Source organism: Pseudonaja textilis, chromosome Z (assembly GCF_049901715.1).
Source record: "Pseudonaja textilis isolate UNSWEBS1 chromosome Z, rPseTex1.2, whole genome shotgun sequence".
Classification (NCBI taxonomy): Eukaryota; Metazoa; Chordata; class Lepidosauria; order Squamata; family Elapidae; genus Pseudonaja; species Pseudonaja textilis.
Window position 1 is genome coordinate 84,105,084 of NC_142008.1, and position 26,873 is coordinate 84,131,956.

At 38.7% G+C, this 26,873-nt stretch overlaps 2 protein-coding genes across 11 annotated transcripts in view; both read left to right on the plus strand.

The window, feature by feature from the left end:
* LOC113447271 (charged multivesicular body protein 3) overlaps positions 1 to 20,066 on the plus strand; it is a 38,145-nt gene extending 18,079 nt beyond the window's left edge. For 7 of the 10 annotated variants that reach the window (XM_087916348.1, XM_087916351.1, XM_087916347.1 and 4 more), the window contains 2 exons: positions 581 to 696; positions 3,013 to 5,319. In XM_087916348.1, the coding sequence (XP_087772474.1) occupies positions 581 to 696; positions 3,013 to 4,549 (1,653 nt within the window). In that variant the 3' untranslated portion in view covers positions 4,550 to 5,319. Of the gene's footprint in view, positions 1 to 580; positions 697 to 3,012; positions 5,320 to 12,745; positions 13,035 to 13,999; positions 14,061 to 14,510; positions 14,691 to 16,985; positions 17,108 to 17,426; positions 17,542 to 19,224 lie in introns of those variants that run through there. The other 3 variants (XM_087916352.1, XM_026717342.2, XM_087916353.1) reach the window with 3 other exon arrangements.
* Positions 20,067 to 24,369: 4,303 nt separating this feature from the next.
* The window catches only part of REEP1 (receptor accessory protein 1), a 53,326-nt gene continuing 50,822 nt past the window's right edge, over positions 24,370 to 26,873 (plus strand). The window contains 1 exon segment of the mRNA XM_026717346.2: positions 24,370 to 24,790. Coding sequence (XP_026573131.2) covers positions 24,759 to 24,790 — 32 coding nt within the window. The 5' untranslated portion in view covers positions 24,370 to 24,758.

Below are 26,873 nucleotides of genomic sequence, written 5' to 3' on the forward strand. Positions count from 1 at the left end.
AATTTGTCATTTCATAAAGAGCTTTGGATCCATTAAGCTTAGGATATGGCACAGAGGATAATTTTACATAATTAGAAGAAAGTTTATCATTTTTTAAAGTCCCATGTTCTAAAAATGAGAAGATAACATAGTATGCCTAGTATTCTATTGTCTAGATTTAATGACCAACATAATTTCAAATTATTTTGTACAGATTTTTTATGGTTTTGTGTGGATTTTTTCCTGTTAATTGGGTGGTTATTGTGCTTATCTTAATCATTATCAGGTTCTTACAGGGATTTTTTCCTCCCTGGCATATAATTTTTTTTTTTTAGTATGTACAACTTTTTTGGGATATTTCACTATTTTAAAAACTTTCCATTTACCATCAAAATTCAATAATATATTATCTATATAAGTGTATGCAATGAAAAATACTGATATAATTCAGATTTATGATTAATATAAACTTTATATTTGGTAAACAGTTTAGTTGAAAGGTGGAACAATTGATAATGCTTTTTTAAGATAGACTATTACAAAACATGTAGAATCTTTGACCAGTTATATATTTAAGTTTTCTTTTCTTTTTTTAATACAGGTCATAGCAAATGACAGGACCCCTTTAATGGGAAAAGTCCACTGGGAGAAAATGGTGAAGAAAGTATCAAGGTTTGGTATACGTACAGGCACTTTTAATTGTTCCAGTGACCCCAGGTATGTTCTCTGAAATATTGTAGCCAAATAGAAGAAAAATTAATGGGAAAGGATTGTTTGGTGATTAATAATAGGCATCTACATTTTACTAGTATCCAATTTTGGAAATTAAATTTCTCCAGGTTGCAGTATTAACTTTTATTATGAATTAAGCAAACTACCATTTATCTTTGAAACTATTCTGTGCTTCAAAATATTGACTAAGTAACTTGGCTTTCAACAAGGATTCTGATTTTTTCCAAATCAAAATACATTAAGGATTATTTGGCATATTGTCCTTTATGTGTGTATTACATACATCATTATTCCAGACATGAAAATGTCCCAGGATTAAAGATATGACCTTCTAAGAGATTGTGGAAGAAATCCAAAATAGCAAGAATGGATGACAGAGTTCCTTGCTATTTCTTTATGCATGCACAGTTACTACATTTTGGAATGGTCTCTGAGAGAGGAAGGGTTATTTTTCAGTTATGGGGATATTATCAATTGCAGCTCTGAATTATATAAAAAAAGCAATGCTCATCTGTCATGCCACTAATTTAGTTGAGCATTAATCAACTCTTAGAAGAAAACAAACATTACTTCATGGCTCATGGACCATGATTCCCTCATTTAACCTTCTTTGATCAATTAATCCACTTTCTCCAATTCATTTTCTTTTGAAAAACTTTGAATGTACAATCGTTTTGCACCCAATTCAGGCACCATAATGTATTTTCTGTGCTCTTCCAAAATGTTGCTCTCATCCCAGTTATGGCTCACATCATTTGTTCAGTGTCTCTATTCATACTTTTCTATAGCTGAGTACATTTGGAGTTGGTTGATTATATTCATCTTCAGTTTCTTTTTAGGAAACTACCTACCAAAGTAACCTTTTTAGTTTAAATATCTTGTTTTTGATGGCTGCTGCTACCTTCCATTCTTCCATTGCTGTAGTCCCTTTACTGCACTTCATTGTAACCATATCTTCCAGTTTCCCTATTTGAATTAGAATTCTTTTTTTTAATTCTTTTATTGGCCAAGTGCGATTAGACACACAAAAAATTTGTCTTGGTGCACATGCTCTCAGAAAAGATACATGAGTCAAGAGTCATAAGGTGCAACACTGAATAATAGTCATAGGGTACAATAAGCAGTCAAATCATACTAGGAAACTGTCAATATAAATCATAAGAATACAAGTGACAGTTACAGTCCTACAGTCACAAGTGGGATAAGGAGTGATGAGAAGATTAATAGTAATAGTAGTGCAGACTTTGTAAATAGTTGGACAGTGTGAGGGAATTATTTGTTTAGCAGAGTGATGGCTTTTGGGAAAAACTGTTGTGTCTAGTTATTCTGGTGTGCAGTGCTCTATAGCTCCATTTTGAGGGAAGGAGTTGAAATAGTTTATGTCTGGGATGTGAGGGGTCTGTAAATATTTTCACAGCCCTCTTTGATTCGTGCAGTATACAGGTCCTCAACTGAAAGCAGGTTGGTAAGTAATTGTTTTTTCTGCAATCCTAATTATCCTCTGAAGTCTGTGTCTGTCCTGTTGGGTCGCAGAACCAAACCAGACAGTTAATAGAGGTGCAGATGATAGACTCACTATTTCTTGCTGTGCACTTTCATTTCCTCTTCTCTCTTCTCCTCCTCCTATTGTCTTTATCAACTCCCTGATACTCCCTTAATGCCTTGTTCCAAATCCTTGTTGCCATGTCTTCTACTGTTATTTCTCATATCACCTTTACTTTTCTCTTAACTACTTTCAGATCTGCTTTACTGTATTCAATCATGCTGTTCTCAATAATATTTTAAACCATAATTTAACTAATCATCCTTCCCTAGTAATTCTCCAATTTCTTTCAGTCCATTTTCCAAAGGTATCTAAACTTTACTTCAGTTCCATCACTCTGCCACAGACCATACCCCAAAGTGTAGCCCAGCTTGTCCTTTCATACCTTAAAAATTAATATAAAATAGAAAACTGACAGGAACCCATTTGCAGAACCAAACTTAGTTTCTATATTTAGGATATATTTCGCTTTTTAAAACAGCTCTAATAAGGTAATTTTGTTTTGAAAATAGGCATTTGTTAATTCTACAATTCTATTTCTTCTTATTTCATAGCAAAACTACTCATACTCAAATTAAGTGAAATCAAGAATTCTGTGATCAATTTTTGTGGGGTTTTTCAAAGTTCTGTTGAAATGACTATTAATGGGGGCCTGTTTATATTAGAAATGTTAAATCTGCAGATTAATCTACCATTAATCTACCTTATAAGAAGTGTTTTTAAATACTATTTAATTTAACTGGATGTTTTCTTTGTAGATACTGCAGAAGAAGAGGTTGGGTAAGGTCTACATTAATTATGTCAGTTCCACAAACAAGTACATCCAAAGGGAAAGTAATGCTTAAAGAATATAGTGGACGTAAAATTGAAACGGAACATATTTTCAAATGGATAACAGCCCATGCTGCTTCTCGAATCAAAACAATATTCAAATCAGAACATTTGAAAGAAGAATGGAATAAAAGTTACCAGTATAGAGTGAAAATATATTTGTTTGCTAAATTAGACCAGCCTCCAGCTTTCTTTTCTGCACTAAGTGTGAAATTTACTGGCAGAGTTGAGTTTATTTTTGTGAATGTAGAAAACTGGGACAACAAGAGTCACATTGCAGAAATGGGCATCTATAAGACACCATCTTATATTCTTAGAACTCCTGAAGGTATTTACAGGTATGGAAATAATACTGGTGAATTTATATCCCTTCATGCTATGGACTCCTTCTTGCGATCTTTACAACCTGAAGTTAATGATTTATTTGTTTTAAGTTTAGTTTTAGTTAATTTGATGGCATGGATGGACTTATTTATCACCCAAGGTGCTACTATAAAGCGCTTTGTTGTTCTTATAAGCACTCTAGGGACTTATAATTCTCTTTTAATCATTTCCTGGCTACCAGTTCTGGGGTTTTTGCAATTACCTTATTTAGACAGTTTCTACGAATATAGTTTAAAACTGTTCCGTTACTCTAATACAACGACCCTCGCTTCATGGGTAAGAGCTGACTGGATGTTCTACTCATCACACCCTGCCTTGTTCCTCAGCACGTATTTGGGACATGGTTTATTAATTGATTATTTTGAGAAAAAAAAACGACATAATAACAGTGATGAAATAAATGCCAATAACTTAGAGTGGCTGTCAAGCCTTTGGGATTGGTACACCAGTTATCTATTCCATCCAATCACATCTTTTCAGCATTTCCCCTTTGAATCTGATTGGGATGAAGACCCAGATCTCTTTCTTGATCGCTTAGCTTTCCCTGATTTGTGGCTTCATCCTCTAATACCAACTGATTATATCAAAAATTTACCTATGTGGCGATTTAAATGTTTTGATGGACACTCAGAAGAGGAAATGATGGAACTCTCCCAAAGTGAAAATGACTCAGATAGTGAATGCAAAGATGTTCCAAATAACGATAAAGAGTTATTTGAGGATGAGAGAAGAACCCTTCTAAATCCTTGTGAAGGAGAAATTTTTTGCAATGCTGAAACTTGTTCATGTGCCAAAGCCAAGTCATATGAATCATACAGTACTAAAGATGATTTGGAGCCTGATTGGTCAGCTTGGCCGGTTGGCATGTTGCACTGTACCGAATGTGTTGTATGTCTGGAGAATTTCTGTTCTGGGTGTCTGTTAATGGGCTTACCATGTGGCCATGTCTTTCACCAGAATTGCATTGTGATGTGGCTAGTAGGGGGGCGACATTGCTGCCCCGTCTGTAGATGGGCATCTTACAAGAAAAAGAAGCCATATGTACATCATCAGCTTTTATCAAACCACAGCCTGTCTTAATTGTATACCAATAATGTTCCTTTGTAACTTATGTATTACTGCTTGCCATTTAAATGTTAGTCACAAACAGACCGTGTAGCTTGAAGTTTTAGTTTAAATGTTAGTGCAGTGAAATAAAATAAACATGATGCTAATGTTGATGACAGAATCATTTGGTTGCCTTGTGTGTTGAAATAATGAATATGTATTTGTACAGTTATAGCTTTCCTTTACAACATTTGAACATTTAAATTAATATTCATTTTTTGTTTGCATTCATTGCAAGCACAAAAACCAGATGTTTGTCAACAAAAGTATATTTCTGCAAAAGTTTAACATGAGATTTGGGTGAAGATAGAAATTTTAACAAAAAATAATTGTTTTATTTATATGTTTCTTTTAGAGTTTTTTCAGCATACCTCTGTTGAATAATGTATTATTTGTGAGTATACATTTAAAAACAAATTCATGAAAATAAATTATTTTAAAAGAGTAATAATTTTCAATATTAATCATTTTAACATTTTTGTGTTAAATTGCTATCTTTATATGCTAGCCTTTCTGCAAAATAAAAATAAAAAATGGATCACCACTTCCCAGACAAATCTTTGGTCTAGACATTTCCAGTTTGTCTCTTATTCTTTAAACTGTCGTGTTTATCTTGTGTATAGTAAATAAAGCTTATTCCAGTGTTTTTATTTAAATGTTTTATCTGAAGTTGACTCCTAAAAATGGGAAGTCAGGTAAGCAAATCTTTTGCCATAGTTGATAGAAATTGTTATTCAAAATTACCTATTTCTAATGTCTCATTTCTGACATTTTCTTCCCCCCCCCCCCCGCCCATTGTCACCCATGACATGTTTTCCAGATAAAAGCTTTATCTCTATGCTGACATCTGTCTGTTTGTATTTTATTGCTAATAGCTGGCAGGTTGTATTCTTTTTCTTCTCCATTATAACTGAAAACATGACTTTAACAATGGTTTATATTTAAAGTATAAAGATTAGTCACAAGAGGCTTTTATCATGGAAAGAAGTACTGAGCTCACAGATCATTTAAAGGCATATATGGCTTAAGCATGGCTTGTTGAATAAATTGATATTTTATTATAATCTTTTATCAGGATTCCTGAATGAATCTCAATTGGCTTGGTAGGCTAAGCTACCAGTATATAAAGTAAAGCTGCACAGATATTTGTGGCCTTCAAAACTATTGGATCCAGGCAGCCCCAAATCTCTAAAAACTTTTACCAACTTTGGTTCTTTCCTATACAAATGTTGATCTATCAAGCCATTTTGAAAACAGATTTAGTTTTCATTTGGAAGAATGTTAAATGTGTGTTTAGAATTGGTCAAGAAATCACAGGTGCAGAGCAGGGGCTACTATACAAACATCAAGTCAAGTTTCCTGCTTCACTTCACCCTGCTTAGTAGCTACTTGTAAGTTCAGTCACTTGCAGGTAACCTAATAGCAATAGAACTTAGAGTTATATACTGCTTCGTGCTTTTACAGCCCTCTTTAAGCGGTTACAGAGTCAGCATATTGTCCCCAACAATTGGAGTCCTCATTTTACCAAACACGGAAGGATTGAAGGCTAAGACAACCTTGAGCCTAGTTAGATTTGAATTGCCAAATTGCAGGGAGCTGTCAGTCAGCAGGAATAGCCTGCAGTACTGCATTCTAACCAACCGCTGCTCTTAGCCCACCATTCTTTAAACTGGGTGTCGGCAACCCATATGCAGTTCTTTGGGCCCTCTGCTGCGGCTCCAAGTCCCATCCCTGGCTGGCCCCTCCCCTTGCCCTCCTCTCCCCTCCCTCACCTGGCCTGAGATGGTAAGGGCAAAGGGAGGAGATGGAGAAGCGGCTGGGGCTGATTCTCCAGCGCCTCACTCTTGCTGGAGCTTCTTCCGTCCCTTATTGGTGCTGGGCAGACCTCGGTCGCTTGGGAGGCATGCAACCTGCTCTCCACCCTGAGACACTGGCCCAGCCTGGCCGTGACCGATGCCAGCCTTGCTAACATGAAGGCTGGCAGGGTGGGAATGGGTTCCGGGAGGATGGGATGTTGGAAAGGGGAATGGGCCTGCAGTGCCCAGCCACAGCTTTACAAGGTTCAGGGCAATGGGAAAAGGAAGCTGCTCCCACCAAGCCGCGCATGCCCATCCTGGGGATCAGGCTCAGAGAAAGCCTCGCCAAAGACGCTCTCCCATCAGCCAGTCTCCCTTTCTCTCTCTATGTCTGTCTCTGCATTTATCTCTCTCATACTCTTTCTCTGTCTCTGCATCTGTTCTCTCTCTCGGAAAGCAGTGCCAGCAAACGCCATGGGACTCTTCGCTACTCCTTTTATTCTTTTTGGAAATTTGAGCTGGCTGAGACACAAGCACCAGCTGCGGTAGAGGCTTCCCTTCGGGCAACCCTCCTCCCCCTCCTTTGCCTCTCGTGACCCCTGGCCAGCTATCACAGGGCTGGGAGGGTGCACACACGATGCTCCTCAAGAGATGCTCCCCAAGTGAGCGGCCACCCCTCCTGCATGTACCTTGCTGTGCTTTGGCACTTGCTTGAGGGTCTCCTGCGTGTGCACATCCTCCCAGCCCTGCCCCAGCTGCTAGGGGGTCATGAGAGGAGGAGGGGGGAGGAGAGTTGCCCAAAGGGAAGCCACCATGGCTGGCACTTGTTCCTAAGAAGTGAAGCAGCCCTGTACCCGCCTTCGCGCTACATTTACACGTAAGGTAGCCTTTACCTCCTACTGTGGGCTGGAGCTTGCACACTCCGTGCTCAGCTGAAGAGCTGCAAGGGCGGGGGGGAAACAAGGCAAGGTGATGGCTGGAGCCTTAGTGTAGGAGCAAAGCAGCCCTGTACCTGCCTTCGCGCCACATTTGTGCATAAGGCAGTCTTTGCTTCCTGCTGCTTCAGGCTGGAGCTCGCGCCCTCTATGCTCGGCCGAAGAGCTGCCAGGAGGATGACAACTATGTCAGCATTCCAATGAAATTGCCCGTTCTCATTCAGCACTCAGAAACAAGGTACATCCAAATAAAAATGTATTAAGGAAGTCATGTTGGCATATATGGGAAAACCTGAATCTGAAAGTTCCAGGTTTTCCCTTCCCAACTGAAATTCAAAGCCTATCCTACGCATCCACTAGTTCATCATATGGTCCAATCTGGAGACATTCCTCCAGACGCTCCTCTCCAGGTGCAGGGTATCATGTCCTTGACTTTACAAGAAGAATGTTGTTGAGTCTAATCTTCCTCTCAGAAATCCCCCTTCCCAAATTCCCAGGCATTAAATGTGGCAGGCTAGAAGCTTCTAAGTAATATAGAAACATTAGAAGCCATATTAGAAGCCATATTAGAATCCATATTAGAAGTAATATGTCTTCTAAAGCTGATAGATGACATGGCAAGGCAATGGCTGGAGTCTTAGTGCAGGAGAGAAGCCACGTCCTGTTGTTTCCTGTTAAGACCCTCAAGTGAGCGGCTGCTTGCCCCACACCTTTGCTATGCTTTGGTGCTCGCTTGAGGAGTCTCCCTGAGTGTGCGCACCCTCATGGCCCTGCCACAGCCAGCCAGCAGGTCACAAGAGGAGAAGGAGTGGCGGGGGAGAGGAAGATGGTCGCCTGAAGGGAAGCCTCCGCTGTGGCTGGTGCTCGTTCCTCAGCCAGCCCAGATTTTCAAAAGGAAGAAATAAAAGGAATAATGAAGAGCCCCAAGGAGAGCTTGCTGGCTTGGCCCAGCTGCGGCTTTCAGAGATGGGGGAGATAGAGAGACAGAGACATAGACATAAACACACACACAGAGGGGAGAGGGGGAAGAAAGAGAGATACAGAGGGAGAGAAACGGGGGGGAAGAAGGGAAGATAGGGAGAAGGACAAAGAGACAGAGATAAAGAGGAGGGGGGGAGATAGGGGTTGAGGGGAAAATAGAGAAAGGTGGAGAGGGAAGGGGAGAGAGATACAAAAAGGGGAGAGGGGGAGAGATTTAGAGGGGGAGAGAGGGAGAGAGGGAGAGGGGCAGAGATACAGAGAGATACAGAGAGAGGGGAGAGGGAGAAACAGAGAAGGGTTTTGTGGCTGGGTAGGTGTAGCTATGGGTTCATGTGACTGGGTGGGAGTGAGTGACATCAAGTTGGCCATGCCCACCCAGGTTTTGTGGCTCCCGGTGTTGTTTTCTGTGGGAAACAGGTCCAAATGGATCTTTGAGTGTTTAAGGTTGCAGGCCCCTGCCTTAAACTTTCCAACTGTTATCCACCCTCTCATTCTATCCTGCAATGAGAATTGTAGTGGTTTTCCTCATTGACAAGTAACAAAACGAAACCCTCAAATCCATAAGGACATTAGCTTTTTATTGTGGCAGAGTAAGGATTGCATAATTTATGCCACCATATTGTTCTATTTATTCAAGAATTGGAGGATAGTTTGTAATACAAATTCCTGAAAAAATCTCTGGTTGCTCTATTCACTTGCCTAATGATGTGTTATTAATTTTGTTTTTGATGACAAGGACTTTCATCCTACTGTTCTTTCCATTCTTCCACCCCTATATCTCCATTGACCCTGAACTGCTGAAGGAGAGTGAAAAAATGTCATTTTGTGGTGATCATGTTCTAAGCTATCCTGGATATGATAGAATAAAGGTCTCTCTTTCTTCTCCATAATGAAAATGAGATAAAACAAAGTGCTAGTGTTTTGCCTCCAAATCCATGTTGTTAATGTATCTGATTGTTAATTGTTTCTATGAGCAGGATCTGCAAAACTAACAAGTCACTTTTTCTTTTTAAAGTATTGTGAAAAAATAGGCAATAAAAGGAAAATAGAGAAATGGAGGCAGAATAACACAAGATTTTCCTCCAATAGAAAAAGGAATAATCCTGAACTTATGCAGAGCTACAACAAGAGAAACAAAATATCAGAAAGAACCAGGAAAAATGATATGAATATTTTTGTTATTGTCAGTTTGCAGTGATTTAAAGCTGCTAAATCTTCCAATTAGTACAAATTAAATCCATTATTCCCAAATGCCAGTCTGCAAGTTGCAAACAGTTAGAAGAAAGTGTATTGCTGTTTTGAATAAGGCTGGAAATCAAAGAGAACTGAAATATTGGCTGCAGTTAAAGAACAAGCTAAGCTGAAAAACTGCACTTTCATGGTATTATGAATTTTAACCAAGATCCATATGATTTACTGTATCATCTAAAGACAAATTCACCACCATATTTAACTATTCCACCAGACATTTTGGGATGTTTTGGATCAATGTTTTCTGATACTATATAGCTGAGTGTGGTTGAATTGATAGGATGGAAATTTGAGGATCCAGGCGGTTCTACCTTGTCTCATATGGCTTTTAGATGGTAAAGAATTAATAAAAATACAGATTTCCAGAAGAAGAAATGGAACTGAAGAGGGGTCTGCAAAAGGTAGACCTGACGACTGCAATGAAGAATCATGAGTTGACTGGCTTTCCAGATAAAAGAGAACACCAGAATCATCTACAAATGCTCCACAGTTGCTCCTTGCAAAACAGAAGTCTCTGGAAGGTTTTCAGCACTGGGAGATGAGGGAATAGTCATCTTCTTCAAACTCTGACCAGCACCATTAAAAGGACACTATGTCCACATACTTCTTTTTCTAGTCAAAAATAAGTTTTTACAATTATAAAAATGTGGTTTTGAGTTAATAAATAAGATTTTAAAAACTGGACACTAGAGGAAATTAAAGGTTTTGATTAAAGCAAAACACACAAACCTGATTAACAGCTACAAACTATAATAACATGGGTAATATTGAAGGATACTTTAGAAAAAACAGCCATAAATTGACATCAATAATGTCAACAGTGTTATTGCCTTTATAGCTAGACTGTGAATGATGTTATGGAAGAGGAATAAGTTTTTCCTGATAAGAAAAACACTGACTGGAAAGTAGATTTACCAATGACAGGATACAAAAATAAAAAAAAAGTTACACTGGACATAATAAAGAAACTGCCTGATATGTTAATAATTAAAAGATATATACAAACAATAAATCAAAAGAATAACCCAGATAATTTTTATATACTGGGTTTACAAAAGAGACTTATTAAAAGCATTAGAGAATCTTGTTAGAAGGAACAAAAATGACATTATTTCAAAATATTAAACATTAAGATTCTTAGAAGTAAAAGGAATGAATATAAGATTGGTTTATCCGATGGTTAAATTAGATATTTTGTTATTTCTGATTACTTAATAAACCAGGACTGAAATAATGATGCTTTATAAATTTATTTATAGAGAAGAGATGGAATACAGGAAGAAGAGTTCATTTGTTATAATTTAAAAGGAGGTGAAAAATCATTAAAACTGTTTATCTTTTTGTGATGAAGTTTGGAAGTCACTTCTTTATATTTTTTTATTTTTTTATTTTCTTTTTATTCTTTATGTCTTTCCTATTTTTTCTTTTCCCTTTCCATCTTTGACTTTTTTATTTTTTCTTTCTTTTAGTTTGTATTAGTTTTTACTACTGTAATTATAATCTTTAATAAAACTACTTAAAGAATAAAAACACCATTCTTTTATACAGTTAAGAATCCTGTATTTTTTTTCTCATCTATTTTATTCTAAAACTACATTGTCCAATCAGATCTCTCACCCCTTTTTTATGACCCTGTGATCCCTTTAATTCAGGTAGAGTCAGGATGATTGGATGGAGCTGAATATTTACTGGCCAGATGCCCTTCGTGATGCCTATGTGGAGTTCAGAGTAAAATTCTTCCTCTGCGCCCTAGGAAAGATCCTCTATCTAAAATTGAACTCTCAATTTTCTGAGTGGGAGGTGAGCATCTTCACCATTATGCTGCTGATTGCCCATTCAGTTCTTATTCCTTGTAAATATATTTGGTTTTGATTTTTTTTAGAAATTCATACAGGTTATGGAAGCACAAAGCTAAATAATTAAAGGCTGGAGTTTTTACTCAATGAACTTGGATACCACTATTATATAGCTAATGTTCTTCATAATATATCACCGTATATGAATTTAGCCTGGAAACGGATGACCAAATAAATGGGAGGACTGGAGGAATCTCCATCACCTGGGTACCTTTACTGTTGTGAATTATCAAAGCGTTGCCTCTCTCAAAAGAGGAACCTCCAAAAAAGCACGAAGGCACTAATCAATTACACTTTGAGGTAGAAAGAAAATAAATTACCTTCTGAGGTAGAGGGAGAGGCATTGCTAATTCCATTTTTCGTGGTCTGCAAATCTCACAAGGTCTTATTTGGCACGTAGCTGCCTCATACCTCTTCAGCAAAGACTTACAAACTTCCTCTGCCTATGTCAGTGATGGCTAACCTTTTCAGCTTGGTGTGTCGAAAATCAGGAAAAAGTGTAGCCTTCCTCGGATCGTGTGTCACTTCAAGAAATATCAATAATTTGGTTTATGATGGACTGGGCTGGGGTGATCACACAGGGCTGTGAAACTCGTCTCCCTGGTCTCAGGGCTGCAGGTGCAGGATGTGGGGATCGGAAGGCCACCTTACAGGGCTGTGAACCTCATGGATCTCCTTTCCTCCTGTAGCGTTCCTGAGGTAATGAAACTGACAAACCTCAGTTTATGGCAGTTAAAACTGGTTCTCTGCTGCAAAGATCTTGCGGCACCAGTGACACCACGCCTCCACGCAACAAGCAGGGGGCAGGGAGCACAGGCAGCCTCTAAATGTGCAGGTTTTCCCCACACCAACAGGCGTGTTAGTCAAAGTGCCTCGGCGTGTCACAAGTGACACATGTGTCATAGGTTAACCATCACTGGCCTATGTGCTTTATTACACACAACCTCCCGCTTGCGCACTATTATACAGGCTTTATATAGGCAACACTCTTCCCTTTCTTGTATCTCAGAGCTGTGGAAACTTTTTCGCTGTTGTCTGTCGATTGTTGTGATTAACATTTCATGAGGAACTTATTAAGCCTGCCAGCGGAGCCCTTCCCACCACAAAATTGCTGTGTTAACTCATCGCGTTGATTACAACAGAGTTCTCCAACCTTGGCAACTTTAAGACTTGTGGACTTCAACTCCCAGAATTCCTCAGCCAGCAAAGCTAGCTGAGGAATTCTGGGAGTTGAAGTCCACAAGTCTTAAAGTTGCCAAGGTTGGAGACCCCGGGATTACAACATCCTGAACTGCCTGTAGTTTGGACGACTGACACAAACAAGGTTTTCCCTCAGTAAAACATTAGTCTTACTTCCGCTTTTCTCCCGGAGGCGGGGAAAAAGGTGTGTGTGTGTGTGTGTGTGTGTGTACCCTGCTGTTGATGACGCCTTCCTCCCTGGAGTCTACCATTTGTATTGGAAGAGCGAAGCTTCTCTACCGAGGACCATCGCTCTACACTTTCCTCTCTCTCTGGTTTGCTCCACTTCCTGTTTGTCCCGCAGAAAGAGCTGCCGGGACCGGAAGCTGGAAAAATCGAGTAAGAACTGTTGGAGATGGGCTTGTTTGGGAAGACGCCAGAAAAGCCGCCCAAAGAACTGGTAATGGGTCGCGGGAGAGAAGTTCAGGGGACCAAAGGTGGGACTGGATGGGCCGAAAGTAGAGGCTGGAGGGCAGGCAGCCGGACCTGGCGAAGGAATGTGTCTAGTTGGGATTGCCGCTGCCGGGGGCAAAACGTCGCCTGTTTTAATTCACCTCTCTATTAAAGAGCAGCGGAGTCATTTCCCCACATTCCCCGTGTGGGTCTTAGTGAAGTTGGACAGGAAGGGGCGACTGCCCAGGTACATCCTCCCACTCAGCGTAGTTCTTGTACATTTATGGAAAGGTAATGTGGAAGCAGGATCGCTTGCATTCTTCACTGAAAAGAAAACTTCTCGTCTCTTTATGCTTCATCGCGTCAAGGACATAGGATACGTTTCATATCCTCTGTTTGGTGAGGGGCCAGACAAACGATTGTGTGCAAACCAAGCAATTGGCTAGGCTCGTGCAACACTGTGCGCTTTAATATGGGTATTTTTGGTGTATTGAGAGGTTCATGGAATTCTGATTTGGTGTCAAAATTTGTAAAGCAAAGCCCAAGCATGTATTCTTCCTACCATGTATGCTTGAAGGATATGCCTAAACTATAATTCTTCTGATTTGATAAGCAGATGCAAGTGTGTAAGCTACACTGAGAGAGAACTCCATTAAAAAATGGCATTATTATTTATATGATTATGCCTCAAAGAACAGCCTTTCAGTATTTGTGACCTCAGAGTCGAAAATTGGTCCCTCAGAGAATCTTGTTGAATTTCATCATAGTAGCCTCACAGAACTTTATTGCTGCTTTCAATAAAGATATATATATGTATCTCCAGACATTTAGCTTATAATTCCCCTTATTCCTCAAATGATTGTAATAAAAACATGGGGAAGGACCAGACCTGAGCGGAAAAAGTTCCCAAAATTAATTTTATTCATTTTGAGCTCAATCTCTTAAACTTATTTCTAATATTTATATCTTCAGGTCAATGAGTGGTCACAGAAAATACGGAAAGAAATGAGGGTGATTGATAGACAAATTAGAGGTCTGTATTCCCACACTTTTTCTCTGAATGAAAGTGACATATTAACCTTTTTTCTAATTTGGTTAGTGTTATACAATTATTGCTCACATATCTGCCTAAGTAATTAACTTTGGTTTTCTGTTGTGAGTTCAGCTTCTATATGTTTTATCTAGAGTAGTTAGATCATGGCTATCTTGAACTTCTGGAAAAAGATGGAATATATCTCATAGCAAGCCAAAAAACATTGCTATTAAATCCCACTTCATATTCTTAGAAAGATTAAAGAGCATTTTTGATGAAGTCAAAGTATATAAAAAAGGATGTTCAGTGTTAACGGTAAATCTTGTTGCTGGAGTACACCTTAGTGACAAGAAAATATCACTTGTTTTTCCCATGTTAATATGATGTATTCCTCTTTAAAATCCTGAAATAAACACTTTTAAACCCTGTTTATTTTTTTCTTGAATTTAGATATTCAGAGAGAAGAAGAAAAGGTGAAAAGATCAATTAAAGATGCTGCAAAAAAGGGGCAAAAAGATGTGTGTATTGTCCTGGCCAAGGAAATGATCCGTTCACGCAAGGCTGTGAGTAAACTGTATGCTTCCAGGGCCCACATGAATTCAGTCCTGATGGGGATGAAGAACCAGCTAGGTAAGGTTATATTGGGAGTCAATAACCAGGCCCTTGCATGTAGATATTATTAGAATTATTAATAAAATACATTAATTAAAATTAATAAGCAACTTAATATACCAACTCAAAACACCAGTAATAGAGTTTTGAATAAAAAATAATCCTTCGAAACTATATATACATGTGCTGTCCTGCATCAAAGTTGCCTTATTGGAGAGATGGTTAGCATATAAATTTAATAAATAAATTTTGAGATCGCATTTGGGCTACCCTGTTTTCACATTATTAACTGGATTTTTGTAAAAGGGACACACACATTTAGAGGTACTAATCAATTTCAAGTTATCTTGCTGGAATGCAGTAGTGTGATCTGAGTATTAGCTCTGCGTCTTAGCAATCATAACTGAGAAAAGTGGGATTGCAGATGTTGAATGAAATGATCATGCAGTGACCACTTACTGCTGTTTTGCTCAACAACTGAAATTCTATTTTGGTGATAAGTCAAGGACTAATGTAGATTGTTGCTGTTCAATTAAGAAAGTCTTAATAATGATCAATGTGGTCGTTTGTGAGCTATCAAGGATTTGGTATCATTTCTAGTTTGACCACAACCTAAAAGATCCCAAATAACTTGGAGAAGTTTCTTTGAGTGAAATTAAAGAGAATGTGGTGGTAAAGGAAAAAAGAGAGATTTTCTTATCTCCATTGCTACTGTAAAGCAGGCTCAGTAATGAACTTGTTGTACTGGTATTCAATTAGATTTGAGATTATTTTCTTCTGATAAAGGAGAATATTTGAGCTTCTTGGTGTTCTCTGAGCTTGGTTGCCTGTATGCAGACATTTTGTTACCTGTTTGGTTAATGAAACATCTGCATAAAAACGGCCAAGCTCAGAGACCACCAGGGACCCATGATTTTCTTCCACCTGCATTCTTGTCTTGCAATGTGCTTAGTTGAAATGTGTACCAGAGATTTCAATACAATCCACAGGTGGAAAAAAGAAAAAGTTCAGAAGCAGCCCAATTAACATCCTCAGGCAAGTTGATGTCAAAAATAGATTCAATTGGGGTCTGAAATGTATTTCGTGTCAAAAAAGATAATTCTGGATTGAAAAATACTGTGTTTCCCCCAAAATACAACCTATCTCAAAAATAATCCCTAGCCTGTTTTTTGGGGGGTGTAATATAAACCCTACCCCCAAAAATAAGCCCCATTGAAGGGGACATGGCCAGAACAGGAGGCAGCCCTTCCCTTCCCGGTCACCTCATTAAAGCTTGGCCCCTTAATCATGGCCCATGGATTAGCTGAACCAGCAAGGGCCGGGAGCTGTCTCTCATTCTATCTCTCTGCAGAGGCCTCTCAGTGCAATGATCTGCCACAGCTTCTGAACAAACCTCTGCCTTGGTTGCGCAGTGCTACAAGGCTGAAGGTTTCGGAGCAGAAGTCCCCTAGAATAGAACGATCAGCAGGGAAATAGCAAGGTGCTGATCAGAGCAAAGCAAAACCTGCACAGGGAGACGGAGGTATGCTCTAAAGCTTCCGCAGAGCGTTGCACCAGGAGACCTTCGCAGGTACCAGTAACATTTCTGAAATGTTAACCCTCATCACAGTTTGATTTGTTTTCTATGAAGCTTTGTGCTGAGAAAGGTCTGTGCTTTCTCGTTCCCTTCTCCCCCCACCTCCTCCAGCTGTCCATCTCAGCTTTCTCAGACAACCGTCCACCAGGGTGGAGGTTCACCCCCGGCCTCCAGTAAATGGGGAAAACAAATAAGTCCTTGAAAATAAGACCTGGTGCCTTTTTTTGGGTGCCCCCTCCCCCCCCCCCAAACCCAGGCTTATTTTCAGGGAAACACAGTAACATGTAGTATTTCTGGAAATTACAAATTCTACTTCTTGCTTAACAATCCATCTACAGATACAATAAATAATGTTAATATTGCTCATTTATTAACTATCTCAGTTGTTGAAAACATTGAACATGATTGAAAGGTCAAATAACAATTAGCACTTTACAGTTGTTTTGCTTTATTGTCTTTATAAAATATCATTTTACCTTGAATACACAATTTAAAGTGTTATAAAACAATTGGAAAAAGGCTGGAATTTTAGAGACATGATGTCCATATTCATTCATGGATTTTTATAAAGTTAACCTATGGGAAAAAATATTAATATTTGTAATCTTGTGTATCCTCACTCCCCCTTTGAATTAAGTAGGAAGCTTTATCTGGATGGCCATGACAATCTCAGTGCCATAAATGCTCTTCCATTGATCTCAGTTTGATTTAAAACCTCCAATACCTTCTCTTGGCAGCTGTCCTGAGAGTAGCTGGTTCCCTGCAAAAGAGCACAGAAGTCATGAAAGCTATGCAAAACTTAGTAAAAATCCCTGAAATTCAGGCTACAATGAGAGAGCTTTCCAAAGAAATGATGAAGGTGAGATTAAAAGTTTGCTTAAGTAAAATGGGTATATTATTTACATGTTTAAAATGTAACAAACTATATGAGAGATGCAAATAGATTTCGAATATGGATGCTCTATTTGTGTCTCCTGGTTTCATGGTCTCACCTGCCCTTTTCCTTTGTAGTTTTAAGATCACCTCAGAGCAAATGCTTGCTATATATTCCAGTCCATTGAATCGGTGAAGTTAGTTTGGTATAGTTAGATCTTTTAAAGGTATGATTGGGAGGATTGGTTTATTATTATTATGTACATATAAATAACATTATGATCTAATTTCTGCACATCCTTTAGGCAGGTATCATGGAGGAAATGCTAGAGGACACTTTTGAAAGTATGGAAGACCAAGAAGAAATGGAAGAGGAAGCAGAGCTAGAGATTGACAAAATATTGTTTGAAATTACTGCTGGTGAGTGAGGGCATAAACGTCCATACAGCTTTACTATGAATCACATTTTATTAATGGATACATAGCTCTTTTTTTCTATATATTTATTTCATATATATTCAGTTATCAATTATCATATTGTGTTTTCTCTAACAGAGATGGTGAGATTGTCAAAATTTCATAAGAGTGAGATTTTGGCCCTTAAAAATTAGAAACAGACTGCATACCTTTAAGTTTAAAGTACATATCCAATTTCAGCTTCATTTTGACCTTATCCCCTACAGAAATTTCACATCTTTTTTGATAGGCTGTAGTATATTTAGTACTAAAAAAAACAAGGGGTAGGAAAATATATTCCAAACAAGATGTTTTTATTAAAGCCATAATAATAATAATAATAGGCAAAAACAGCTGCTTAAATTAATTGAGTCATTTCAATAAGAATCACACTTTGCCCAGTGTTTCTCAAGTCCTCTTTTAAGGACTTCAACTCCTGTGTTGGCTGGAATTTTTTTGGGACTGAAGTCTGCATATCTTAAGGTAGTCAAGGTTGAGAAACACTGATCTAGAGGCTTTTTAAAACTCTGTTATGAAGAGTATTTTATAACAACAATCATAAAAGTTACATATAATCTATACAAGGAAAATAAATAGAAAATAATTTTCATTTCATCTTGATAGCTGAGCTGCCTGAATATATGCTTTTAATGATGCTAAATGTTTTTAAGCAGTTATTTTTCTATATTTTTCTTGCCAATGAAGCATTTTCCTTGTGAAATTTCTTTGTTTATTATTCGCTTCCAGTCATAGCTCTGTCCTGGTTGTGGATCCTTGTTTCTCTTTCTTGTAGATGTTTCATTACTCAACGTCGTCTTCAGTGCTAGAAAGGAATGGGATATGCTCTGTTTATATGCGATTGTTTTGTTTGTGTTGGTTGGAGTGTTGTTTTCTTCTTGGTAGTTCTTTGATTACACTATTGTTTATTGTATGACTGTTAATCTATTATTAATCCTGATGTTAATACCTGCTCATCAGGATGAATGCAATCATCTACCATAACAACAATCAAGCAATTTGGCAAGGAAATAGCTTAGAGAGGAGCAACGACTTCACAGTTTACCAAGCTACATACATATATTCTCTTTTATTTAGCCTGGTTTTCAGATGTTCTTTTCTGTCTTCATAATGTTCTTCGTCTTAATATTTGATTCTCACATAAGTCCTTTCGTTTGCTTGTAGGGGGCCTATTTAGGAAACCTGTGGACATGCTTTTTTCTACTAAACTATTTCAAGCTTGTTTGCTCAAATGCTCATGCCATCGTTACATCATTTGGTTTTTTGGACAACTGGATTCATCCCAAAATATTTTAAATTTTAATTTTGAAGACTCATAGGCAGTGATTTTAGAATGAATTCATTATCATCACCATTGGTTCCTTTCAAACGAAGCACATTGGGCAGCAAGCTTCTTCCAGTGAATGCTATCCACAATATAATGAATTAATGAATTTGAAATGTATTCCCAACTTCCAAAGCTTGTCAGTAATGGTTGTTTTGCCTGGACGTCTAAGGCTTCTACTTCCTTTGGGGAAGGATTTCTAATATGGGACATAATCTTTAGACCAAACTGGTTTTAAGATGATTCTTATATATTGCAGTGTTTCTTTTTGTTGCTCAGCTGCATGCTTTGATTTCTTTCTGCAGGAGCCTTGGGAAAAGCACCTAGTAAGGTTACAGATGCCCTTCCAGAGCAAGAGCCTGAAGGGGCCACAGCAGCTGTTGTAGATGATGAAGAGGAAGATATTGAAGCTATGCAGTCAAGATTAGCTACGCTTCGTAGCTAAGAGGAAAGCAGTTGCACAGCTGGATTCATCTCGCCATAGGCAATTCTGTCATGCCTTTATAATGTAAATCTTCCTGCAGAAGTTTTTTCTGTATATATTCTATTTTTTGTGCGCTTATGTTCAGAAATATTTTTTTTAATCCTTTTTGCCACATCAATGTATGTCAGGTCAAAACATCTCTGGCATAATAAAGAAAATCTAGTATATTGTCAAACAAAATAAAATATGATTTATCTATGATTTCCTCAAATGCATTTTTGGATTGCACATATAACAGTAGAATTATACAGATTTTTAAAGCACTAACTGGTTTTTAATAAACAGCTTTTAATGCTTTATTACAATCTCAACTGAGTAATAAAAATGGTAATAGTTCATTACAAGTAAACAGTGCAAAGGAAAAATCACCTTTCTAAAAAGAGTTAAAAAGAAGAAACTGCCTAGGCTTACAGTCTCCAACATGGTACTTAGGGGCACCAGTATGCCCACAGAAACTTTGCTTTGCATCTGCCAAAGTTCTTGGCCCAATTACCATTTTATATTTTTATATCAAGGCCATTAGAGTAGAATCAATGTCTTTGTTCTAATTTTTAAATGTAAGCTTGCACAGTGCAAGATTCAGATTTTAAGCGTTACCTGTATTTCCTAACATACCTGTGGATCCTTAAGCTTTCCTAGAAATAAAAATGATGTTCTTCTTGTTATTGACTATATTTACTACTACGAAACAAAAATGGGAGTGTCTTGCATTACAGGAGTCCCCAAATTCTCCAACACATCAATACCTTCTAAAAGTTTCAGATTATTCATCAACTTTCCAACATTTATTATACAAAAACTACCAGAGGCACCATTTAACTAATAGGCAGCCATGTTGCAAGGGAGTAACACCATGTTGTCGGTTTCCACCATTAACCAAAACTTTGAGCAGGTCAACGGGAAGGGAAGTTGTTAACTGAGTTAACACATTGCCTTTGCCATGTTCTGATTAGATTTAATTATGCATATATGAATTTACTCAGTAGGGAAGGGCCCAAAATTGCAAATCACTTTTTAAAAAGGCCTTTGATATATAGGAGAGTAGTCCGGGCTAATAATATTGCTGGTGGGCAAGGGGTACATTTTTGGCAGTATAGTATTGAATGATTAAATAAAGGTATTGTCAGAAGAACAATTTGGGGTTCCAACGAGTCAGAATTCTGTAAGAATAAATAAAAATGAGATCTAGACAGCTGTGATGAAAGAAAACTATTCATAAAAGGAAGGAGTTTGCTTTTAGAGGCAGTGCAGAAAAAGGGGTATAGTGACATTTTTAACGGGAGCTTGTTCTGGGTGTGGAAGTGTCTACGTTTTAGGCTCTCTGTGTATGTGTGTGTGATGCTTATTCTTCTAAACATGTAGTTCCGCTGAGAGTCTAATTAATTCTTATTTGTATTTACAGACCTTATCCTTTGATATGTGGATTAGAATAACTTATTTGGTGCTTCTTTGAGGGAGTTTGAGTAAAAGATTTCCCATTTGTTATTTTTGCTTGATTAACTTAGCTTCACTTTGACTTATAATTATCTAGAGCAGGGGTTGCCAACCTTTTGGACTTCAGGGACCACCAAACTCATAATTTTAAATCCCGTGCACCAGAGACCCTGGGAAAATCCCCCAAAAAGTCTGCAGGAAAATCCCCTATCCCATTTTCCTACCGATTGATCATTCTTTATTTGGGATCGCAGGATACCATCTCCAGTTCCATTCTCAGGGAGTGAGAGGGAGAGAGAGAGACTTTTGGCTTCATGCAAGGAAAGCAGCAGAAGCCGCAGAAGCCTTTCTTTCTCTCCCTCAAACTCCACCAGAAACGAGTCTTTGTAAGACTTGTGCCAGCGCAGCCTCTTGGAGCAGGATGCCTTGCAGGGTCTCAGAGACTCATTCCTGGCGGAGTTTGGGGGAGAGAAAGACTTTTGCTCCTTTCCTTGCGTGCAGCCAAAAGCAGAAGAAATAGCCCGGCAGCCAGGCCAGGCACGTGGGGCGAGTGGGGCAAGTCCCCCCCTCCACCCTTTACCCCCTCCCCTCACTACCTCATGTTCACAATGCAAGCGACGCAAGCTTTGTGTTCCCACGGGCCATGTGGGCGGTGCAGCCTTGTGTTCCCATGCAGCCTGGATTAATTGCTCTGGGGGATGCTTGGGGGGAGTGACATTTCTCTGCAGACCACCATCATTTTTTCATGGACCACCAGTGGTCCCCAGCTCACCGATTGACGACCATTGATCTAGAGGAGACACTGATTCTCAGAGGACTGTGGATTCTGTTAATTTTTTAAGGGAAATTGTACTTTGTACTTTTCAAAGAATAATAAATATTCTGATGTTCCAAAGAATAATACATATTTTGATGTAAAACTCAGTGTGCAGTGGAAAATAAGTGCATTAAGCATAACATGAATTCATTGCCATCAGCCATTCAGTTGTGTCCAACCTTCAATCATTCTATGGAGCAGGACTCTGTCTCACACCGTCTCTTTCAGATCTGCCCTCATCATCCTGGTGTCATCTTTCATAGTGTCCAGCCAGCGGGTACTAGACGCTTCCTTCTCTGTTTTTCTCTGATCTCTCCCAGCATGATTGGCAGCTTGCATGTGTGGGAAGCCCCCCCACCCCCCAAGAATGAAATATTTTGGGAAATATTAAAAAACTAGAATATTATATTTCCCTAAATGAGAAATGGAGAAACATTTTTTTAGAAGCAGAAAGTAGATTCATTCTTTTTTAATAGCCTCAGCAAGTAGATAGAAGATAGAATTCTTTATTGGCCAAGTGTGATTGGACACAGAAGGAATTTGTCTTGGTGCATATGTTCTCAGTGTACATTAAGGATACATTCGTCAAGAGTCAAGAATCAGAAGCTACAACACTTAGTAATAGTCATAGGGTACAATAAGCAATCAAATCATCCTAGGAAACAGTCAATAAAAATTGTTAGGATACAAGCAACAAAGTTACAGTCCTACAGCCATAAGTGGGAGGGGACGGGTGAAAGGAAGAATGGGAGGATTATTAGTAATTTTATGCCCATTAAGAAAGACTGGGACAGCTTATCTACATAACAAAAGACCTTCAGGTCCAGGATGATGGGATTAAGAACATGACCCTTCAGGACATAACAGGATTAACCCACTACCATTTAGCAGAAGACACAGAGCTCAGTACATTGCACAATCTCCAAAGGGCATTTCAAACATTGTACGACCTCCCTAGCAGCATCTCTGAAACGTATAAAAATCCATGTACTCATCAAACCAATTGGTCCGCTGCACCAGAACCATACATGCTGATAGTTCTGTTTATCATTAAACCATTTTTCCAATCAGCTTCCATGTTTCCAGGGTCTTTCTTCCAGCTTCAAACTGAACCAGATGGATGTTCCTTCCAATACATGACATGGCCAAACTATATAACAGCATTTCACGATCTTGGCATCTACTGATATTTTTGGTAAGATTTGGTCTAGGACTTCTTTATGATTTTGTAGTTCATGGGACACGTAATAGTCATAATATGTATCATAAGTTAAAGGCATCTAACTTTCTCCTATCTCTGTTTTTCAGAGTCAAATTTTCTCACCCATAAGTAATGATTGGAAAATTTTATTGCATATATTATTGCAGTTAACAGTTAAAATTATTTCATATAATTTGTTAAGGTCTTGGGATTTAAGAGTTGACCAGCAGTGAAGCTGATGCAATATGAGGCTGATGCAATGAAGATGAATCAGTATTGGTACTACCTGTTTAAGACTGAGGATGGGTTCTACCCCTTTAAGAGAAGTTTACATAAGGCAGCCATTAGAGGGAGTGTTTCTCTCTCCTTGTGACAGGTATACTTTGCAGAGTTCTCAGTGTAGAGCTAATAAGTTTGCTTGTAAGTTATTTTGCCTACTATGTTTATTTCTGTATATGTCTTGTATATAAACCACTGTTAAATGTCTAAGTCTCTGTGTGCTGTGTTTTGCTCCTGGGTTGTCTCATAATAATAGTCATGCTGCAAAAACTCTGACATATTGCATAACACGGGTTAAACACTATCATATTACCACAAAAAAGAATAATTGTACTTTCAAAAAGCTGGTAATGCAATCTTTGCTTCAGACCATGAAAAAAAATGGGGCTATGTTAAGCCATGGCTAAAAAAGCACTATGTTGTATGAATTATCTCAGATTGCAGTCCACAAGAACACCACTGCTGAAGAAACTAACTTCTTACCAACTGCATGGCTTTTTTCCTCCTGAAATGCTGGTAGGGTAGTGGGATTCAAAAAAAATTACTACTAGTTCTGTGGGTATGGGTTGTGAGTATGACAGGGGAAGGATACTGTAAAATCTCCAATCAGAAGCTGGTTCTCCGAACTACTCAAAATTTCTGCTATGGGTTCTCCAGAACTTGTCAGAACATGCTGAATACCACCTCAGGGTTGTACCATGAACCTGCTGTCTCTTTTATAGACAGATATGCATGCTGGAGCTTCAGAAGTAATGGTTGTGGGCACTAAAATAGTTTTTAGGACAGTGCTGAACTAAAGCAGACAGAAACAAGCACATTTTACTGCAGCAACTATGAATGACTATGGACATAACTTCGATAAGAACAATGCACAAAGACTATGAGATATACTCTTGACATAAAAAGATAAATGCAACAGGAAAGGGAAATCTTAGGAGAGAAGAAAAGCCACCATCTGAAGCTATGGATGGATAGCCAGCTTTGACAGTGATATATATAAATGAAATTTTAATACTTTATAATGGCTTGGTAAACTATGATCTAGCATAAAAATACTAACCAACGGGTGCTTTTAGAGATTGCAGAATTGGAGTTATCTCTGAGAAGCAGGTAATAGTAACTTCCATGTGTAGCTAAAAAATGTGTAAGTGGTAAAGTTCATTCAACAACCAAGTTTAAAACAACTTATGCCTTTGTATAATGTTTGTATTGTCTCAAGCGGCCATATCAATAGCTTCGGAATGGCCACGTGCTGCAGTCATGAAAGCAAAGGGGCTGCTTGTCTTCGTTGCCCTTCTCCAATTCTCCAATTCGGGAAAAGGGTGGTAATCTAAGGACCGACCACTTGAACGACGCGCCTTTTCTCAAAGGACGAGGCACTGCAGGAGGACAGGCAGAGATCCCGAGAACAGGTGTTAAAGCTATCCCAGTCTTGTGGGCGAGGTTGGGATCCTATATTATCAACAAGTGCCTGCTACTGTTTCCTACTCCCGAGTGAGGCTGCGCGCTGGATGCCGAATGGCTGAGACGCCTACTCTGTTCATTCTAGCGACTGCGGACGGATCGACTCGAGCCCAGGCAAAATCATATCACCGTCTTGCTGTCACCGGAGTCGTACAGCGCCATGGTTTCCTGGATCATCTCTAGGCTAGTGGTGTAAGTACCGACTTTGGGTGGGCCTCGCCCTGCGGGTTTCCCCCAAGAGTGGTCTTTGCAGGTTTGGTGGTGCCTTTGGGGTCCGCCCATTTGTGTGCGTTTGTAGCTTTTATCAAATGCGACGACTAATAATATCTGCTTCGGCACACCAGCCATCTAAATTTAGCAGTTCGTGCGCTGTCGCCCGTCTCTGGTTTTCTTGACCAGCGCACAACAAGCAGATTTTTTTTTTATTGGAGCGAAATGTGTACTCATAATGGTTTGAAATAGCGATTGGCTGTTCTTAAATTTAGCCATATGCGCAGAAAGAGGTAGAGGGATCCGTTTGAAGCTGCAACCGAAAAATGCGGCTTTTTGGTATTCCGTTTGGCAAGCGCAACCCGGGTCTAGGGAGAGGGAAAAAGCGAGTCTTGAAAAAGGGCAGGGAAAATCGCCGCTTTGTTATTAGCATTAACTATTTCTGTCTCACCTGCCAGGGGGCGCTATCTGGTGCTGTCCTTGAGCGATGGGAGTGGGCGAGAAAAATTAAGTCCTTTTTTGCATGAGATTTTCTCTTTACAAAAAAGAGCCAATCTCGGGGACGCCTAAGTCTAGGAGGAGAAATTGAAGGGCGTTGACTTTTGGTTTGGGGAGGGGAGCTGCTCTTTCACGGAAGGTGGAAGACATTGGGGGTATGGGAATTTTAGGCATTCTCTCTGGGAAACAAACAACAGAAACCATTTCCATAGAACCGTCTAAAACTAAGGCTTTCTTAGGAGAGACAGGCAGCAGGAAAAAAAATGACCTACCACAAAGGAAAATAATTTGTGCTCTTAAAACGTAAAAAAAGAAAACCACACAAGAGAGCCAATTTTTTCTTGTAGATATTACCTTTTGAATGGAAGGCTTCCTAGGGCTTACTTAAATTCTGAGAACACTGTGATGTTGGAGGTCCAATGCCTTTGTTGGTTTGCTTATTTGTTTGGACTAGATTGAGCACTTCTCTCAACATGATATCCTTCCAATGTGACAGGGCCAAAAATGCTAGCTAGGGTGATGGGAGTTGGAGTACAATTCCACCCAAAGGGTCTGGGGAAGATTAGTGGAGTTAGCTCTCTTCAATAGACCCTGTCACTGCCTAGCAGTTTCAAAGGCAGTAGATGGTGAGATTGATTTTTTTTACTTCCTCTCTGAAAAAGTCAAGAGCCTTTCAATGACAGATCACACATTTTGGTGACAAAGCATTGACTGTGGGAAAGAAGCTGGAATATAACTGTTGATATATCTGCAGCTGCTACTTTCTGTGGTTGAATGGACATTTTATTAGAGTGAACTATATTAAAAATATAGTTGTTTTTAAACAATGGGAGTGTTTTGCTGATCTTTGATTTAAATAATGTGATGACATTGCAGCTGTTGTTGCTTCAAAACTGTTTTCTTCCTGTTCCCCCCTTTCAACATTACAAATCTATTTCTACATCTTTTTCCTGGTTTAATATACTTTCTGGTTTGATTTTTTTTTTAATTCAGGCTCACTTTACAATATCTAGAAGATGTACTTTAGTTGGGCTGTTTTCCCCCTTACAAAAAAAGCTGTTTGCAAACACCTGAGTTGATAATGGAGTTCTGAGAAACAAAGGCAAACTAAAGAAAGATTGTAATCATGAAATCTTTTCTGCAAACTCTGTGTAGGGAGTATGTGCATTATTATTTGTTAGATACAATTGACTGAAAGAAAATTCATCCTTGTTTTGAGATGTAACATCAGGACTTAGAAGAGTATAAATGTGAAGCATTTTCTTGATTATGCAAAATAGCTTAAATGTATAATACAATGCATGAGAATTTAGATCAGTCCTTTTTTTATTTCAAAGTTCCTCCAACAGGTTCCTGCAAATAGGGAGGCGCATATAGCTTCTATCCAAATGTGACTCTGCATAAATTTACTTTCTTCCTCCTGAGCATCTTACAGATATGTGGACATCAACTCCCAAAATGTAATGGCTATATTGCTTGGAGCATTTTGAGAGGGAAGTGAAGTCATCCTCTTCTTTGAGGGCTAGAATATTCTATTTGGCATTGCCAGATGGCATATAGAAAGTCC